Source organism: Pelobates fuscus, chromosome 5 (assembly GCF_036172605.1).
Source record: "Pelobates fuscus isolate aPelFus1 chromosome 5, aPelFus1.pri, whole genome shotgun sequence".
Lineage (NCBI taxonomy): Eukaryota > Metazoa > Chordata > Amphibia > Anura > Pelobatidae > Pelobates > Pelobates fuscus.
In genome coordinates, this window is record NC_086321.1 from 308,822,317 (window position 1) to 308,843,611 (window position 21,295).

A 21,295-nucleotide genomic window follows, 5' to 3' on the forward strand; every position below is an offset into this window, starting at 1 on the left:
CAAGCGGGGACAGAGGGGGAGCGATATACGTGGGAGAAGGGGCTACTATACCGCACTGCAGAACGGGGAGTGGGGGGGTCCGCCACAGTGACCACCAAACAGTTAGTGGTTCCCCAGAAGTACCGTCCCGAGCTACTTAAGATTGCTCACGATATTCCCTTATCCGGACATCTAGGAATGACTCGTACCCGATATAGATTGACACATGCATTTTTCTGGCCAGGGATTTCTAAAGATGTGAGACAATACTGCACGTCCTGTGATATATGTCAGCGAGTAGGCAAACGAGGTGACCGCCACAAAGCGAAATTATGTCCCCTCCCGATTATTTCCGAACCGTTCAGTAGGGTGGCCGTTGACATAGTGGGGCCACTATCCAAACCCAGTCCCTCCGGTAAAAAGTACATCTTAACGGTAGTGGACTATGCCACCCGATACCCCGAGGCCGTAGCTATCTCGAATATCCATGCCGAGACAGTAGCCGAGGCATTGATGAAAATATTCTCCCGGGTGGGGTTTCCCCAAGAAATAATATCCGATAGGGGCACCCAATTCACCGCCGAGGTCACCCAGCAACTATGGAGAGTATGTGGCATTAAGCACATAATAAATTCCGCATACCATCCCCAGTCCAATGGCTTATGCGAGAGATTTAACGGTACGCTAAAACAAATGCTCCGTACGTTTGGGGAGGCCCACCGAGACTGGGAACGTTTTCTGCCCCATTTACTTTTCGCCTATAGAGAGGTACCCCAAGAGTCCACAGGATTTTCCCCTTTTGAATTGCTGTTCGGGAGAAGGGTGCGGGGACCGTTAGATCTCATTAGAGAGCATTGGGAGGGAGAGAGTAGCCCAGATGGAACCCCTATTGTATCCTACGTACTGGAGTTCCGGGACCGTCTGGAGGCGCTGACTCAGGAAGTGCGCACCAACCTCCAGGCGGCCCAGCAACGCCAGCGCCGTTGGTACGATAAGGGAGCCAGAGACCGCAGCTTTCAGGTAGGGCAGAAGGTTTTGATTTTAAAACCTGTCCGCACAGACAAGCTGCAGGCCATCTGGCAAGGCCCATACCAGGTGGTGGAACAGAAGTGTGACACCACCTACGTGATTGGCCCCTGCTCAGGGGTAGGGAAGAGACGCATGCTCCATGTGAACATGCTCAAACCCTACCATGAGAGGATAGAGGATGTGGCGGCGATATGCGCCTCAGCCTCGGAGGATCAGGAGAATTTACCCCTACCTGACCTGTTGGAACAGGAGGAGCAGACCGAGCCCTCCAAGGGGGTTCAGCTGGGGGAGCGGCTAAGCCCACAGGAGCGTGCCCAGGTACAAGAGCTGATCGTAGCTAAAGGGGCTACCTTCTCCAATTTGCCGGGGTACACTCCGCTAGCCACCCACCGAGTTGAAACCCCAGGACAGCTACCCATGCGGCAGACTCCGTACCGCGTTCCTGAAGCAGTCAGGACTCACATGGAAAAGGAAATAGCGGAAATGTTTTGCAGCTAGGGGTGATCGAACATTCCGATAGCCCCTGGGCATCGCCGATAGTACTGGTACCCAAAAAGGACGTCACGACACGTTTCTGTGTCGACTACCGGAGGCTAAATGACAAAACGGAGTCTGATGCCTATCCGATGCCCCGGATAGACGAGCTGCTGGGTAAGATGGCACGGGGTCAGTATCTCACTACCATAGATCTATGTAAGGGATACTGGCAGATTCCGCTAGCCGAGGATGCCATCCCTAAGTCGGCGTTTGTCACCCCGTTTGGCTTGTATCAATTTCGAGTCATGCCATTCAGGATGAAAAACGCTCCGGCGACGTTTCAGCGGATGGTAGATCGGCTACTGGATGGATTCCAGGAATACGCCTGTGCCTACTTAGACGATATAGCTATATTCAGTCAGACCTGGGCCGAGCATCTACAACACATAGGGGCCATACTCTATCGCATTGGAGAGGCAGGGTTGACGCTGAAACCCAGTAAATGTCATATAGGGATGGCAGAGGTGCAGTACTTGGGCCACCGGGTGGGAAGCGGGCGACAGAAACCCGAACCAGCTAAAGTGGAAGCGGTAGCTAAATGGCCGACCCCTAGAACGAAAACCCAGGTGTTAGCATTTCTGGGTACCGCCGGGTACTATAGAAAGTTTGTACCCAATTATAGCGCCCTGGCCAAACCCCTGACTGACTTGACCCGTAAGAATCTTCCTCGACAGGTTGTCTGGGCCCCAGAGTGTGAACAGGCATTCCAACAACTAAAAACTGCACTAATTAATGCTCCTGTACTTGCTGCTCCTGATCCAACTAAACGATTTCTTGTCCACACAGACGCTTCAATGTTTGGATTGGGGGCAGTGCTGAGCCAAGTTGGAACTGATGGCGGCGAACACCCCGTAGCATACTTGAGCCGAAAGCTATTACCACGAGAAGTAAGCTACGCCGCCATTGAGAAGGAGTGCCTGGCCGTGGTGTGGGCCCTTAAGAAATTACAGCCCTATTTGTATGGACAACCTTTCTCCCTACTCACAGATCACAACCCGTTGGTGTGGCTTAACCGTGTAGCAGGAGACAACGGCCGGCTGCTGCGCTGGAGTTTGGCGCTGCAGCCCTTTGACTTTACAATACACTATCGCCCAGGGAAGCAAAACGGTAACGCCGACGGGTTATCTAGACAAACTGAACTTGAAAAGTGATCTGTGAGTACTTTCCCGGACCTCCCCAAGCTGGGATCAGACTGTGTATGCCGGCTTGATTCTGGGGGAGCATTGTGGTAAACCTAGCCACTGTTGAACTATAATATGGGAAGGTTGTCTGGAGGCTGTAATATGTGCCATGTATATTTGCTGTGTATGTGTTATGTTATGGTGATTCGCATGCTGGCAGCCGTAAGCTACCAGCATACAAGTACTTCGTTCGGCGAACAGCGGCGATCTAAGCGGTGTTTGGTCGTCGAGTGCCTGGAACTAAAAACGGCTACTCGATGATGCGAACACCGCTGCACTTCCAAGCCATTCGGGAGCCCGGTTTTCGGTAGAATCGTTCCCCTAGATATGTTCGACAGATTGAGGGGAACTTCTATGCAAAACTATATTTGTGCGGCGTTCGGTCAATTCAGCTGGGATCTGAGCGGTATTCTCACGAAAGGTGCGCTCCGACCCCAGCTATCTACCGAACGTTCGGTCATCTCAAAGTACCGAATATTGTGGAAAATGTGTATTTTAAAGTAAATTGTCAGTTCTGCTGCACGAGGGGATAATCCACTTAATCGTCCATTTTAGTGGGAGTATCCCTCTCGTGCAGCAATGCCTGTTGGGAAAAGAACAATGCATGTTGGGAGAAATCCCCTGAATTATCTGTAAGGAAACCCCTTGCATGGGGAACTGCTTAAATATGCCAGCTTGTGAATAAACTGAGTTAGTTGACTCCCAAACTGTGTTTCGTCCGGTTATTGGGAGGATTTGGGGACTTGCCTTACTTTTCAGTGCTGACTGTGGATTTACTTGTGGAACCAGCAGAGATCGTGGTCTTTAATACCTGCCCTCCGCTACATGTATTTTCTAGAAGAATATGACTAACACCTGAATTATCGAGTTCCTGTTATATGTAACAATGTATGCCATAGCTAGGTCACGAGAAACTGCTAATGAAATGTTCATTTACTAAAAAGCCTTGAAACTAACCTTGAAGCTAAACGGTGCCAAGTACTCAAAATGGCTGGCTGCCAGATTCCCCCTCCCATCGAGCGAGCCTCGTGCTAATCAACAATGGCGCCTAAATCTTATGTCCCATCCCTGTCAGAAATGACGACATCCCATGATGGGAGGATGCCCCACTAGCCACTTAAACCCCTAAGCCAATTACTAATATAGATGGGAGGGCATTTAATTTACCACTTAGCACATAGACCAATTAATGATGTTTATTTGTTGTTATCTTGATATTCTATGATGATGCAATATTGCCTTTAAAAGGGTCTGCATACCCGCTTTTTAACCAGATGCCATTAAATTTTCTCTAAGTGCTGTTAACCTGAACTCCGTGTGTCAGTGTGAATTTACTTCTGCGTATACGCAATTTAATCATCTCAGATTTGGACAGGAACAGATAGACATTTAAACATATTTGTTTATTTTAAAATAATCTATATCAATTTGGCGCATCCAACGTGGAGCTTTGGGTTATGACCTATCTGGCAGCCGTCCAAGAAGACCTGGGTAGATGAATCCTGGGGGAAGGAAGGAGATTGATCACCTCTGAATACACGGTGGAGACTGCAGCAGCCCCGGTATGTTTCTTTTCCCCTTTGATTTATCGGTCCAAGTGTCTGTGACTGCTGCCAAGAGGACATCAAAGACAGGTAATATCTTGCCCAGAGAACCTATACCTTATTTGTTAATACTTTTTACCTGCATTTTGACTATCTGTGTCCTGGGTGTGTTTGTATTGGTCTGTCTTTAGCTTAAGTGCCCGGGTAGATTGTTTGTCTGTTTACCCCTTTTTGGGATAAAGGGGGGTGGACCTGTGGGTGTTTGCCTGGGGGTCCTCTTGCCTGTTTACCCCTTTTAGGAGCCACGTGGCTGTGGCTGCAGGGAAAAAGGGGGGTGGACCTGTGGAAGTTTTCCTGGGGGTCTTCTTTGCCTGTTTACCTCTTTTAGGTGCTGGGTAGCTGCAGCAGTTAGGAAAAAGAGGAGGGGGGAATCTGTGGAGGGGTGTAGACTCATTGCTTCCTGGGGATTCCCCATGGTGTCACTTTGATAGCCTAGCTAGCCTCATTGTGCACGTTGCTCTGCTTGCAGAGAGGTGGTATCCTCCAGCCTCGAGCGCTGAGGCTGGTGGCATTCCAGGTTTATTTGTGGCGCGTGGATTCGGGCAGGCATTGCTGTCTCCATCACCACGGGGTAGTGAGACTTACCGGTGGGTCCGTAGGGGCGCTACGAGGGTGAGGATAGTGGTGGTCACACTTATTGGACCGCTGTAACGGGGGAGGCATACAGATCTCAGGCCGGTGTTAGCGGTTTTCTGTGGCCGCTGGTAGTGAGACTTATGAAAGTCGTTCTCCGAGCGGGGACACTACGAGGTTGAGGGAGGTGGCTTTGGCCACATGAGTAAAGGAAAGGGATTACTGTTGAATTTATTTGAACTGTGATGCATGCACTGTATTTTAATTGAAATGTTGTCTTAATTGGGAGTCAAACTCCTGTGTCTGTCTCTTCTTTCACTTTTTACTTTTACTCTACTTCCTGTGTTATTTACACTTTCCCCTCCTATTTCTCTTGTGAGAGAAGTGATTGGTCACACACTTCTCACCTCGCTCCAATCCGTGGCTACCTCGGGTAGGCGGAATAAGTGACTAGTCTACGTTTTGGGAAGACGCACTTGGGGACCCACCCTCAAGCAAGTGGCAGTCGAGCATTGTAGACACTCTGTTTCATTTTCCTTACTCTATATCTGGGACGCCTTTTATAGGGGGAATGGGACAGGGATTAGAAAAGCCCAGTAAGGGCTGGTTAGCGTGTGATCTAGTTGAGGACAGAGAGGGTGAAGAGATGGCTAAAGGAGTTGAAAAGATTGCTAAGGTGTGTAGGATTGCTGTACCTTCATGTGGTAGATTACAGCCAGAGAGCTGGCGCAGATTATTAACAGAGAAGAAAGGCAAGCTTACAGATAATGATTTACTGCGTACTGCAGAAGCCTGGTACAGAGTATCAAGAGCTATTCAGCAGGAAGGTTGGGTTGAGGAAGAACTAGATCACAAAGGGTTAAGAATGTATGTATATCATAATAATTGTGTTACTGGAAGGCTCTCTCAGCCAGAGCCCTGTCATGGCGTCCAGGAGGTGACCACTCCCATCATCCCGTCAGTAATGACCGAAATATAGTTGACCACGGTCACCATCCCTGGTCCCCACCCTACCACAATCTTAAATGCTGTGGGGTTTTTGTGTTTTGTGTTTTTGTGTCTCTTTGCTTGCAATAATTGTAATGTAACTATCCTTCTCTCTTGTTACTGTCCTTCCAGTGCTGACATGGTTAAATCTTGTGCCTGTAGTTTCTCTCTTGTGCTTCCCCCCCCCTCCCTCCCTCTCCTGCTTCTGGTCTCCGTGTGCGGAGGTACGGGGGGGGGGGGGGGAGGAGGGAGGGGAGGCATTCTTGCGATTCAGTTTTTGTCTCTTCAGTGTTAGCAATGGAATTTGTCTTATTTAATCTGTCAAGTCTGTCCATAGTTTAGTATTTCATATTATGAACAGGAAAGTTACAATCATAGACGTGCGCAGCCTATTGCATTAGGGTGTGCACCCTAAAGCACAAACACACGCCGCATGTATATGTGTGTATATATATATATATATATATATATATATATACACACACACACATATATACATACACTGCTGTGTGTGTGTGTGTGTGTGTGCTGTTAGTGTGCTGTGTGAGGGTGGTGTGTGTAAGGGTGCTGCTGTGTGTGTGTATGTGTGAGGGTGCTGGTAGTGTGCTATGTGGGTGAGGGTAGTGTGTTTGTGTGTGTGTGTGTGTGTGTGAGGGTGCTGTTTGTGTGTGAGGGTGTTTGTGTGTGTGTGTTAGGGTCCTGTTAGTGTGCTGTGTGAGGGTGCTGTGTGTGTGAGGGTGCTGTTTGTGTGCTGTGTGAGGGTGCTGTGTGTGTGAGGGTGCTGTTTGTGTGATGTGTGTGATGGTGCTGTGTGTGTGAGGGTGCTGTTTGTGTGATGTGTGTCGTGTATTTCTGAGGGTGCTGTTTGTGTGTGTGTGTTTGCGAGGGTGTTGTTAGTGTGCTGTGTGTGAGGGTGTTGTGTGTTTGTAAAGGTGCTGTGTGTGTTTGTGAGGGTGCGGTTAGTGTACTGTGTGTGTGTGAGGGTGCTGTATGTGTACTGTATGTGTGTGGGTGCTGTTTGGGTGCTGTGTGTGTGAGGGTGCTGTGTGTGTGCTGTTTGTGTGAGAGTGCTGTATGTCTGTAGGTGCTTTTTGTGTGGGTGCTGTATGTGTGTGTGTGTGTGTGCTGTATGTTTGGACAGATTGTGGAGGTGGGGGCAGATTAGTAAATATCCCCCCTCCCTTCTTACCTTATGTAGGGAGGGGGGATCCTTGCTGCCATGTGCCATCCCTGGTGGTCCAGTGGAGAGTGAACTCTAGCCTGCGGGGCTAGAGTTAACTCTCGTGAGATCTGAGCGTTGCCGCGGCAACGCTCAGATCTCGCCAGAGGAACCTGGCGGAGCTGCTGTCTCCCCGGGTCCTCTCCTGCCTCCCTTCATGCTGCTGTGGGCCAGTGAGGAAGATCTTTGATCTCCCCGCCGGCCCATGGAGGCTTAGAGCAGAGCCGACACTCAGCGCCGGTTCTGCGTGAGCCGACAGGGGAGAATAAAGTCCTGGGGAATAAAGTGTGGGAACCAAGATTCCCACCCCCCCCAAAAAAATAATATACACTCCAGTGTGTGTATGTATATGTGTGTGTGTATATATATATATATATATATATACATACACACACTGACACGCATACTCAAACACACACACATACACTCACAGACTCATACATTCATAGACACACACATTCCCAGACACACTCATACATTCACAGACACACATATTCACAAACACTGACACACATACACATTCACACACACACATTCACAGATTCACATTCACATACACACACACAGTCAAAGACACACACACAGACACACACACAGTCACAGACACACACACACAGTCTCACACACACAAATGATTATTTTTTTAATTAAAAAAATGTCCACCCAGCCTCCTTACCTGGAGAGCTGGCGTGGACTTGTCCCTGGGGTCCAGTGGGTCGGGCGGCTCTCTCAATATCAGCCGCGGCGAGGGAGCTGTGTGCTGTCTGCTCCATCTCGCCGCGTGGGCTGTCTGCTGTAGCTGGGAGCCGGAATATGACGTCATATTCCGGCTCCCAGCATCAGCAAGCAGCGCGCGGCGAGAGGGAGCAGAGAGCTCACAGCTCCCTCGCCGCGGCTGATATTGAGAGAGCCGACCGGGGGGGGGGGTCCATAACCTCTTGCCCCCCCTCCCATCCATGACAGGGGGGACATGGGGGGAGGAAGGAGGGCGCTGAGTGCCTGCAGGAACGGTGTTCCTGCACAAAAAAAGTGCAGGAACTCCGTTCCTGCAGGACTCAATACATAGGCGTGCCGCGGGGATTAGGGTGTGCCCAGGCACACCCGGCACACCCCGTGCGCACGCCTATGGTTACAATTACTATAATAATCCTGCTATTTGTATCCCTATATCAGAAAAGTGTCTGTGACAAGTGAATAGTTAATATGTAGATATATATATCGATTCACGTGTAAGTAACAAATGTGTTTTAACTTTGTGTACAAAAATTGATAACATGCTGGAAAAAGGGTTATCTTAAAGAATATTTACTAAAAGAAATGTCTAATAAAAAAGGATTTCTTGAACAAATGGTAATACAATTAAAGATTGGTCTCAAAATGTTTTGATCTAATTGAAAAGGAACCAGTAAACATTATAAGCCTAACTATTAACTATGGAAGTGGGAGTGTGTTCCAATCTGTCTTTATTGGATAATGTTTGCCTCCAAGATTAAAGACTGACTAACATAATTTTTGATGTAAGCCCAGATATTTTATTATTGTATATGCATAGAAGTTGAGACTTTGGGCATTATAGTGTATTGATTCCAGATCTGTTTCTAGCAGCAAGTGCATTACATAGAATCATGGAATGTGACGGCAGATAAGAACCATTTGGCCCATCTAGTCTGCCCCGTATTATAAATACTTTCATTAGTCCCTGGCATTATCTTATAGTTAGGATAGCCTTATGCCTATCCCACGCATGCTTAAACTTTTACTGTGTTAACCTCTACCACTTCAGTTGGAAGGCTATTCCATGCATCCACTACCCTCTCAGTAAAGTAATACTTTCCTGATATTATTTTTAAGCCAGTCCCTCTATTTTAAGACTATGTTCTCTTGTTGTGGTAGTTTTCCTTCTTTAAATATAGTCTCCGCTTTTACTGTGTTGATTCCCTTTATGTATTTAAATGCTTTTATCATATTTCCCCTGTCTCGTCTTTCCACCAAGCTATACATGTTAAGATCCTTTAACCTTTCCTGGTAAGTTTTATCCTACAATCCATGAACCAGTTTAGTAGCCCTTCTTTGAACTCTCTCTAAGGTATCCATATCCTTCTGAGGATATGGTCTCCAGTACTGTATACAGTACTCCAAGTGAGGTCTCACCAGTGTTCTGTACAATGGCATGAGCATTTCCCTCTTTCTACTGCTAATACCTCTCCCTATGCAACCAAGCACTCTGCTAGCATTTCCTGCTGCTCTATTACATTGTACATTGTCATTAACAGCCAGAAACTGGAAAACAAGAAAGGTGAATTAATGTATAGCTATTTATAAAGCTTAACAAAATCTCCATTATCTTTTTCATTTATTTCGCAGAAGACAATGTTATTTGTCTATTTTGTATGTTTTAAAAATACATTATCAGTGAAGAGTAGAATAAGTTTTATCCCTTTTGCGAGACATAAAATTGTGATAATGTATATTTGTGATACAAGTAAGAATTACATTTTGAGATGTTAGAAATAAATAAAATTAAGAACGGAGAGTCAGGGATAGCGTCTGTCTCCACGGGCAAAAGTCTGGTGTGGGAGAAGTGGTGGACTAGCCACTGCGGGACACCCACGGAGTGAAGCGTTCGAGGCCTGTTCAGACAAGATGAGCATGTTAGCCTTTTATTATTTTTCTCTAGGGAAAGCATAGCTTCAGTTAATAGTTGTTGTACATGGGCTATTTGCAGCCTCCATAGCGGAAGAGAATCCTACCTGCCTCCTAATTTCTACCTAGTCTTGATTTCTGATGTATCCTCCACTGCTACATCACCTGTCTGCTCCCTTACCTGCCCACCCCCGCTTACTTCTTCCACCGATCCCTCCCCTTCATCTAGTCCCCTCTACTCCACTTTCTCCTCCTACTCCTCCCTCTACTCCACCTTCTCCTCCTACTCCTCCCTCTACTCCACCTTCTCCTCCTCCTACTCCTTCCTCCTGCTCTTACTCCACTCTCCTCCTCCTCCCTCTACTCCACCTTCTCCTCCTACTCCTCCCTCTACTCCACCTTCTCCTCCTCTACTCCTCCTCCTACTCCTCTCTCTACTCCACCTTCTCCTCCTCCTACTCCACCTTGTCCTCTTCCCCTCCTCCTACTCCTCCCTCTACTCCACCTTCTCCTCCTCCTACTCCTCTCTCCTCCTCCTCTCTCTACTCCACCTTCTCCTCCTCCTACTCCTTCCTCCTGCTCCACCTTGTCCTCTTCCCCTCCTCATACTCCTCCCTCTACTCCACCTTCTCCTCCTCCTACTCCACCTTCTCCTCTTCCTACTTCTCCTGTCCTTCCTACTCCACCTTCTCCCCCTCTCGCTCCATCCACTACTCATTCCTCCATCTCCCCACCACCATATCTATATCCTTTATATGCTTCCTCCCTTCTTATTCCTTACCAATTTCCTCCGCCCATAGACAACTCTGCCTCTACCTGACAACATTATATTTTGAAGAAAAGTTGCTCTGGCCACTCTTCCGCCACTTCCCAGGGGGGAATACCACACTAACGAAAAAATTATTCAGACTGGTGGAGGTGCACTTCATCATGAAAGACCTGTTTTGGGCACTCTCAAGGAAATAGTGCGGTCCTGACCCAGATACCCATGGAAGTAAGACACCTGTATCATCACTGGGAGGTGGCTGTCCCTCATGTTTTCTTCACTAAGTCCCCAGAAATCTCATGAAAGGAACCTGACTCATTAGAACAAAAACATGAAACACTAAAAATCAATATCAGCTCTCTACAGAGGGGGGTCAGCAAGAGAACTGTAAATAGAAAGACAAATACCCCCAATCTCACAGAAATAGGTGAGGAAACCTCTTCTGCTGCTCCTCATGGTTGCTTTGAACAGATGAAAGAAGAAACAAGACACCTCTCAACAGGGCATGCAGTAGCTTTACCAGATCCCGACTCCACTCTGTTTGCGGATAAAGAGGAAAGGTACCATACTGGATTTGCTGTTGCTACAGAAGATCAGGTACGTCAAGCATCTTCACTTTCCTCACCCACATCTGCTCAAGACGCTGAATTGACAGTGGCATACAAAATGCCTGAAGGAAGACATGCCAATACCTACACTGACTCAAGATATGCCCTGGGTGCGGCACATGATTTTGGATCAATCTGGAAGACAAGAAGCACCACTCAGCTGACCAAGCTGCCAACCAAATGTATATAGGATATAGAATGCACACCATAACAATCTCAAAAAAATATTCAAATTTTATTATGTACAAAAAAGTACCAGAATGTAAACATATAAGAAAAAATAAATATAAACAAAGTAACAGAAGTAAAGGCAGATACAATAAAATAATAGTAATAAATTACCACAAAAATCCTTACAAGCCTCAGACAGAAACACGAGTCACCAAACCCCCCCAACGTTTCGGCACCAACTGGCTGCCTTTATCAAGGGTACCTTTGATAAAGGCAGCCAGTTGGTGCCGAAACGTTGGGGGGGTTTGGTGACTCGTGTTTCTGTCTGAGGCTTGTAAGGATTTTTGTGGTAATTTATTACTATTATTTTATTGTATCTGCCTTTACTTCTGTTACTTGGTTTATATTTATTTTTTCTTATATGTTTACATTCTGGTACTTTTTTGTACATAATAAAATTTGAATATTTTTTTGAGATTGTTATGGTGTGCATTCTATATCCTATATACATTTGAATATTTAAAGCACTTGAGGGAGTGCTTATATGGTTTGCACCTGGCTGTTTTTATATTGTTTTGTCTCTCCATGTGCTGTTGATTTGAGACAAGCTGCCAACCAAGCCACAAGTGCACCAAGGGAAGTGGACAGAAGGGTGTCCGCTGAAGAAACTTCTATACTCACCAGGTAGATCCTATCCACAGATCTCAAGCTTCTGAAAGAATGACAAGCAGCTGCTGACCCTGAAGAAATACAAAGCTGGAAAACAGAAAGGGGCAACCCTTGAAGACGGGCTGTACTCCAACACTCTCAAGTTATGTTTACCCAAAAACATGTACTGGGCAGTGGGCCCATGGATTTTTATACCTATCCAAGACCCTCATGAACTCTTTGATCTCTAAATACTCTGAAGCACCTAGAATTACTCCTCTAATCATCAGTTACTGCCGATCCTGTGTCATTTGTGCCAAGGACAGCTAAGGCAGAAGAGGAGGAGAATCCTAAGCACCTAGCTAACTCTCACTATCCCTTTCAAGAATCCAAGTGACTATATCCCGGTGCCAAAGAGCTGCCGGGTCAAATATGCACTAGTTATAATAGACATTTTGTCAGGATGACCAGAAGTTTAGCCGGTCATCAATGTGACAACCAAGACCATATACCCAATAGTGCATTGTGAAAGTTGCAGAAGATCTCTCAGTGGATTCACTGTTCCAGATTCAAGACTCTCTCTGCAACATGGGAAGTAACATTTGTTGATTTTGACAAACCTTTGACTCTAAAGGAAAAATGACTTGTTAGAAAACAAAAAGATACCAACAAGTAGGTGTTTGATGGCCATAATAATGCCTGACCACCTGCCATCAATGGAAAGCCGAGGACCCCAAAAGGAGACCTCGTGAAGCTAAAGAGATTCAAACGCCAAGCTTCTTCAGGATTATCTGCCCATCCTGAGTTTGTGGTGATATTAATTTTGACTAAATGATCCGAGTTCACCTACACTGATGTAGCGTGGGACAGGTTTAATACTATGATGAATAAGCAAATGTGCCCTAGCCAAGGTTATTATGTCCATACACATAATACATGACAAGGTACTCTTGACACACCACATTCATGCTTCAGAACACAAAGAGGAGCACCCCTCTAAAGGGAAGTTTGACACATATATACATATATATTGGTGCCATAGGTGTGCCAAGGGAGGTACCAGATGATTTTGCAGTTAAAGAAAAGTTTGAGTCCATTTTCCCAACCGTCACTGCTAATAATAATATTTTGATTTGCATTTATTATATCTATTGCAACCAACAACGTTTTGTCAACTACACCAGAGATGCCCTCCAGGGCTTGGCCGAACAGTTGCAGGCCACATCCCAGATGATCTTCCAGAACAGAATGGCCTTAGACATAATTCTAGCTAAGAAGGGGGGTGTATGTAAAATACTGCCTGTCACCATGACTTGTTGTGCCTATATTCCAGATAACACAGGTCCATATGGTAATGTAAGCTTGTCTATTTTATGATGTCCCTCTGAAGAACTAAGAAGACCTTAAGAATTGTTACTTCATAGGGTTTTGTGCCTTTGGGCTAACATGTCTTCTGGAACTAACAAATAAAGTTTATCGTTTTAGAATCTAACATTTCATAGGGGGGACTGATGTAGAATTATTAAAAAACCTTTATTAAATTTTTGCACTAACTCCATTTAACTTCATTATATGACAGATTTTCCTAACAGCATTTAGAATATTAGAAAGAGAATGTATTTTCTAGAAGAATATGACTAACACCGGAATTATCGAGTTCCTGTAATATGTAACAATGTATGCCATAGCTAGGTCACGAGAAACTGCTAATGAAATGTTCATTTACTAAAAACCCTTGAAACTAACCTCGAAGCTAAACGGTGCCAAGTACTCAAAATGGCTGGCTGCCAGATTCCCCCTCCCATCGAGTGAGCCTCGTGCTAATCAACAATGGCGCCTAAATCTTATGTCCCATCCCTGTCAGAAATGACGACATCCCATGATGGGAGGATGCCCCACTAGCCACTTAAACCCCTAAGCTAATTACTAATATAGATGGGAGGGCATTTAATTTACCACTTAGCACATAGACCAATTAATGATGTTTATTTGTTGTTATCTTGATATTCTATGATGATGCAATATTGCCTTTAAAAGGGTCTGCATACCCGCTTTTTAACCAGATGCCATTAAATTTTCTCGAAGTGCTTTTAACCTGAACTCCGTGTGTCAGTGTAAATGTACTTCTGCGTATACGCAATTTAATCATCTCAGTTTGGACAGGAACAGATAGACATTTAAACATATTTGTTTATTTTAAAATAATCTATATCATGGAGTGAACAGGCTTTTCTTCTTTAAATGTGTGAAAGGGGGGTGTCTTACTTCAGATTCATCATTAGAGATAAGTAGATCAACCAGAATGTCTAAAGCACCTATGTCCGAGACTTGTAGTCCTAGATTTTTTGCTCTTTTTTCGTCTTTCATATGGTGAAATTTATACAGAGCCAGTTTTCTCGCAAACAGGTGTATGTCCTTTGTCCAACTGAACTTGTCAAAGTCCGAAACTGGGACAAAGGACATACCCCGCTGTAAAACCTGTAGCTCTGTTTTAGTCGGAGTGTAGGAGGACAAATTAATGATCTGGTTATTAACAGGGGTCTTATCTAGTATCTTTTTTTTCCCCCCCTGTATTGTTGGGGTGGTCTGCCTCTGTACCTTGTCCGACTGGCTAGGCTTTCTTCCATATTGGGTTGTCCTAAAAAAGAAACCCCTCTTTTTAATATGCTTTTGGAGTTTCGTTCAGATGAGACAGAGGTGCTTGCTTTAGAGGATTCTGAATCTGAACCACTCGTCTCGTATTCTGATGTGGATATTGGTTCAGAAAAGCTCCTTCTAGGATTCCTGTTCTTCCTATAAACATTTCCACTCTTAAAGTCATTGTTATCTCTAATAAACTTGGAATGTTTCCGGATCTTAATGTTTTGTTGGAATCTATCCAAGTTATTCTTAAGTTTGGTCTCTAGTGATTCAAAATTAGGTTCATCTTTAAAAGCTGTGATCCTATTAATCTGCTCATCCACTTCTTTGTTAACCCTTTCCAATCTTTTAGTTTCACATTTACAAAGGATTTCCATAAATCTCTTGGAACATATGCCTGCAGCCTCCTCCCACTCTTTTGGAAATTCTTCCTCCTCAATATGTGATGCTGGTATATTTTGTACCCTTAGTCCCCTTGGGATTAAGTCTTTCTTTAGATAGTTATCCAGAGATGCAATTTCCCACCCTGTTTTAATCTGTTGCTGAAACAGGTTAGTCAACCGATTAAATGATGAGATGATATTATCGCTATCTATAAGACTTGTGAGATCCTGTTCTGAAAAGACTTTATCCGTGTCTCTACACCAAACGTCTCTTTTGGACTTATCAAATAGGAAACTGGCCATGATACACAAGAACGGTACTGTGGTATTGAAACCAAATTAATAACAGAGAAAACACACAAAGAACATAAAGTTCTATGTCCCCGTGTAGCACCCGTACACACTACCCCAAGGTCTCCCAGGAGGGGGCGGTAGTGTAAGGAGCTACCCAGAGACAGAAGTACCGATATGAGACTCCAGATGTCTCAAAGGGGCTTAACCATGGGATTCGTGGTTTGAAGCGGTTGCAGTTGGTTTAGGGTGGACATTATGGACAGCTGGTGTTACACACCCCTACATCCTATTGGCCACAAGGTATTCATGTCTCCTGGCAGCTTGGGTATTTAAGAGGCTTCCCATCAGGCATATGTTGGCCCCTGACGAAGGTGCATCCCCTTAGCACCGAAACGTACGTTGGGCGTTTTCTCTGCACTGGGCACTGGTGTTTGTAGCACCATGATCACTATTTGATTTAATTTCTTTCTTTTCTTTCCTATGCCTGTCTAGTTAGTTTTACAGGGAGAGAGGCTTTTTTTAATTTAAACTATCAGTCTGATTTTGACTGACTTTCTATTTCTATATTAATTTCCATCTCTCTCTGTCTTGGAGATAGCTCAAACTTTGAGCCACTAATATTTTGTCTAACATTGACATCCCATAGGGTGTATAGATTATGGAGATTCAGCTATACAGATATTTGGCACTCATATCCCTATAGCAGATCACAATAAAGCTTATTATTAGGGTGGAGTGAGGATATCCACTTAATTATCTCCTTTTCTATACCACTCTAGGTTGGCATAGGATTGTAGGATCACTTGTATATACTTTGTTTGTTTGGGGTCTCTGACCATATTATTTTGATAGCCAGGTTTTGTATGTAGACTTAACCACGCTATATATATTTTTCCAGACTATGCAGAGAGTCTCACTTACATATTGAGACTGTTTGCATACTTCATTGTTTTTGTTTACATTTCTATATATACATTGTTATTTACTTGGAACTGCGTTGTTAGATCATCGCTGATTACATATCAGTTTATTATCTTTTTCTACCTTATGGATTTTATCAATTAGTCATCACTTGTATTGTATTATTAAATAACTTTAACAGTTACTAGACAATTGGAATGGCAGGTCCATGTTTGTTACCACATTGTCTGACGATTCACCGGTCATTTGGACTGATGCGGCTGCACACACAGGCTTCACTGACATTTATGGTGACAGATGGTTGAGGGACGTTTGGCCTATGGAGGCCATTAACTTACCATAATTTTGGGAGACATCCGCTCTTCGAAATCTATTCTATCGTGACAGCCGCATTTACTTGGGGAGCATTATGTCAAGGGCAGTCTGTCAAATGTTTTTCAGACAACGTGGTGGCTTGTGACATTAGAAAACAAAGGTTGCTCTTCATCACTCATTATCACGAAAATTTATATATATATCAGTAAAGATAAAAAAGAAATAAGTCCTGATAACAAATGAGCATGTAGGAGGCCAGGTCCACTTGTAGGGACTGGAGTGTAGTGGCGGTCTATGCAGAATGTGGAGCTTAAAAGTGATCTGGTTCTCTTGACCCGGATGGAGATATGTAGATAAAAAAGGGGAAAATTCCAATAGCGTAGACTGCGACTTAAATACGTAGAAATACAAACTTCACAGAAAGGTATTGGACTCACCTATTAGAGAGCTGGAACTAGCTCAGGTATAACTCGCATTCAGTGGCGTCGATCCCTCACTGGTACGATATAGGTGTTAATGAACAGAAAAATTCCTCAGTATGGAAAGGAAAATAAAACAAAAATAGTGCGCTCTGTATTTATATTGCAGCAGATAGAGATAAGAACATGGGATACTCACATTTAAATGAGCAGAATGTGCTGCTCACTTTTATAGCGTAGGTAGTATAATCCCCACCTGGGATTCTTGAGCAGGTGAAAATTTTTATGTGATGAATGACCAGGTGCGAATAAATATTTGGAGTATGCTGATTATGAAAATGTAAGTTTTTTGTGAATGTAATGCATACTTTTAAAGTTATGAATAATGTGGAAAAACTGTATTTCTCTGCCTGTGATAATTACATTACCCATTGTGTAAGGTAATTGTATCACAGGCAGAGGGGAGGATTTTGTGTGGGAGTGTCTGAGTGTATTGTACGTGTTTATTGGTTGTTTTCCAAAACCCTGTGGGTGGTACTAATGTGTATATAAGAACAATAAACCCACAACTCTGTCTGTTACTGCTTGACCCTGAAAACGGAGCCTTGTCTCGTTCTTGGGGGGGATTTATTGTATGTTGTTAAAGTTCGACTGCTAGGAGTGTAAACTTGTCGTATGTTTTTTCCTACAGCATTCGTATGGTTCCAGTTCGGCTGTTTACGGCATTCATATGCTTCTCCGGTTCGCTGTATTGGTGTCTACAGTAGCTGTGCATGTGTCTCTGGAAGGGAAGATCTACTAAACGGCGGTTTAACCCTTTTATGCCTGGGGGTGCCGTTACAATTGGTGGCAGCGGTGGGATCGTTCCCACAGCCAGAAGGACAGCTACAGGAGACACCATTCCGTGGATTTACAAGTTGGGGGCAACGCATGTCCCAGTACAGCAACCCTAAAAGCAACGGAATGGAACCAGCAGTGTTATATGAGGAGGAGGACCTGGATGGCCGGGATGCATTAAGGAAAGGCATCTGGTACCAGGCCCTGGATAATGTACAATACCAGCGGGGTGAGAGTTTCCCCAGTGAAGAGCAGCGGTTACAGAAGCAAGTGGCCCTGCGGATGCCCTTCCTGGGACAGCAGTCCCTGGAGGAATGGGTATGGCAGGAGCTATAGCTGGAGGATGCCTACCAGGAGCTCTGGTGGTATATGGCACAGTATATACCCTGGACAGCCAAGCATGACAAGCCAGAGGGAGAGGAGTTTGATGGTCCAGGCTTGTTATGGGAGTCCTTTGCAGAACCTGACTTCGGGAGCCCTGCGCAGACCAGACTTCAGGACATTTTCTACGAGAGAGAGGCTAGGCATGACTGGGATGACCCCCATGAGGTAGAGCAAGACCTGGCTCACCTAGCAACCCTGGAGTGGGAACTGGAGCAGGACTACCGAGATCTCTTCCACTCCATTGGGAAGGCTCAGCAAGGTGACAGACCCAGATCCAGACCCATTCAGCTGGGAAGATATTGTGGAAATTTACTGGGAAGGACCCCAGGTGGCCGGTGGAGATGGGACCGAGGTCTCTCCACTGGTCCTGCATGGAATTGGGAGCCCAGTCTCCATTCCCCAGCGGCAGGCTGAGTTACAGGGGGCAGAGACAGTTGGTCCTGTCCCCCAGTGGCAGATTGATTTATTAGGAATTGGGAGCCTAGTCTCCATTCCCCAGCGGCAGGCTGAGTTACAGGGGGCAGAGACAGCTGGTTCTGTCCCCCAGTGGCAGAGTGAGTTGCAGGGAATTGGGAGCCCAGTCTCCATTCCACAGCGGCAGAGCAATGTACAGGGAATTGGGAGCCCAGTCTCCATTCCCCAGCGGCAGAGCAATGTACAGGGAATTGGGAGCCCAGTCTCCATTTCCCAGCGGCAGGCTGAGCTACCGGGGGCAGAGACGATCGGTCCTGTCCCCCAGCAACAGGGCTGTTTAGCCACGATGGCGGTCTCCCCCTCCAGCAGCAGAGCTCTTTCAGAGCGATCACATGGCCTCCGGGGCCTCATTTGCTGGGGGAGAGCTGCCTGGGCTGTCAGGCAGTCCTCCCAAAGCAGAGCGCCGGGAAGGTAAGTATCCCAGCGGCTCCAGGGCTCAAAGCCGTTACGGCGTTCTATGCCGCCGCAACTGCTTTAAAGCCTATTTAATGCGGGACGGCATAGAACGCCATAACGGCGTTAAGGGGTTAAACATGGATTCCTTTGAGTCTGTGTTTGCTGTATACAACAGATTTGAAACACAACTTAGGAAAAGATGCAAAGCCAGTAAACCACTCATGGACAGCTGTTTCATTGTTAATGCAAATCATCAGTAACCAACCTCATGCTGATAATTTGCCTTAACAATGAAACAGCTGTCAATTGGTGGAGAGAGAGAGAGAGAGAGTGTGTGTGTAGATAACTACATTTAGATACTAAAGAATTACTAAATTCCTCATCATTGTAGTTATTGTATTCTTGTTAGCCAATAAATTATATTTTATTTACCCTATATCTTTTTTTAAACATACACACTGAGTGAGCCATATTATTCAGCACTGTGTATCCTGCTATATGTTAAGTGAAACCTACACTGCTTTGCACAGTGAATTTCGCTATATACCGAGTGACACCTACACTGCTATGCAGATTGAATCCTGCTATATACTAAGTGACATCCACACTGCTCTGCATATTGAATACCACTGTATACTGAGTGCCACCCACACTGCTCTGCACAGTGATCCTGCTATAGTATAATCCCGCAGTTTGTGTCTCTCAGTATAGATTTAGAATGCAGAGCAATGCGTCACTTTGTATATAGAGGGATTCACTGTGGAGAGCAGTGTGTGCCACTCTGTATTTATAATGAATTGTTACACTTGCTCTTTCTTTTCTGTACGCACATAATTGTGTCCCCTAACTCGCAGCATCCTTTGCTCTTTTTTGGGTCCTATGCGCACCCAATAAAGAGGCCAATAAAATTTACAAGAAATAAAAAGCACCTGTAAAATGTAGCAGATGTTTAAATTTTATATTAGGCATTTTCCTAAAGAGAGTGAAAAGCTACCTAAGGATGATTGTCATGATCTGACTCGTATAACAATCTTAAGATTTATTTAAAGAAAATGTAGTGTAGAACACACATACACTCGATATCAGTTTTCTCAGTCTTTGTAACACTTATAAGAAAAAAAAAGAAGAATCTTAAAAATTGCATATGATAAAGATGTCGAGAATTCTTTTTTTTTTTTATTATATACACAATGCAATAGGAATGATTATACATTTACTCAAATAGAAATTTACACCTATCTAATCTTAAGGAAACAAAAAGTGTTAGACAAATCAAGATCCATAATCAAATGCAGCAGAGTTACCGTTCTGATACGTACACTGCACTAAACACCTCATGCAGTTTTCAATTTGAATAAAGAACATGGGCAATGCCATAAGCACATTATTCAGAGTGAATGTACAAAACAAAGTGAAATATAAGCCTGTACTTATGGAAATAGGCTTTTAGGACCTTTTTTTGTACTAATGCATGGTTATTTAAAGAATTGATTAAAAGCAAGAAATAAGAAAAAACAAACAAAAAAATCCCAAAACAATCAGTTACACTAAGGAAGCAGAGCTATCGAGCAGGTACTTTAAAAAAGGGATCTTGATCCTTGGTTTTCAAATTCTGACCAGGCGTCATTCAATTCCATGAAAATCATTTTGGCATACTGTTCATAAGACTGTCCCGTTGCCTACAAGCAAAAAACAAACAAAAAAGAAAATATTAAGCTCTAAAGGCAAATGAAACAATGGAATATATTAAGAAACTTTCATTTGAATACATGTTAATGTAATACATGCATACAGATGTTACAGTGTTATGTCTAGTGAAAATCATTGCTGTTAATTTAGTAATGTACATTAAATGCCTAATCCAGGTAAGCATCGCTGGTTGAGCTCCTCCATCTCAGCTGATAGGACAGGAATAATAAACTTTAAATTAACATATATAAAGACCTTCCCCTTGTCATCCAGCTGTTAGGCAGCCACAAAATGTTTATATTAAAGCACACCTGCCATATGTTTTTCTTTTTTTTTTTTTATTTCTTTTCTTTTTATTGTATAAAAGTTTTAACAATTGCATGTGAGGTACCCCAAAGGCAATCCTCCAGCACATTGAAACAGCCAGACACAAAGATATATGTTAAAACACGACAGATTAAACAAGCAAAAAAAAAAAAAAATTATAACAAAAAAAAAAAAACACACCATGACTATTGAAGGCATACATATGCTGGCAATATATTGTAATATAGACACTATGTAGAATTAAACACCGAAGGTTTCCACAAAGAAAGTG

General features: G+C 44.3%; 1 protein-coding gene across 2 annotated transcripts in view; it reads right to left on the reverse strand.

Annotated features, from left to right (window-relative positions):
* Window positions 1-20,180: 20,180 nt before the first annotated feature.
* The window catches only part of GAK (cyclin G associated kinase), a 621,278-nt gene continuing 620,163 nt past the window's right edge, over window positions 20,181-21,295 (reverse strand). For both annotated transcript variants that reach the window (XM_063455510.1, XM_063455509.1), the window contains one exon: window positions 20,181-20,687. In XM_063455510.1, the coding sequence (XP_063311580.1) occupies window positions 20,586-20,687 (102 nt within the window). In that variant the 3' untranslated portion in view covers window positions 20,181-20,585. The remainder of the gene's footprint in view (window positions 20,688-21,295) is intronic.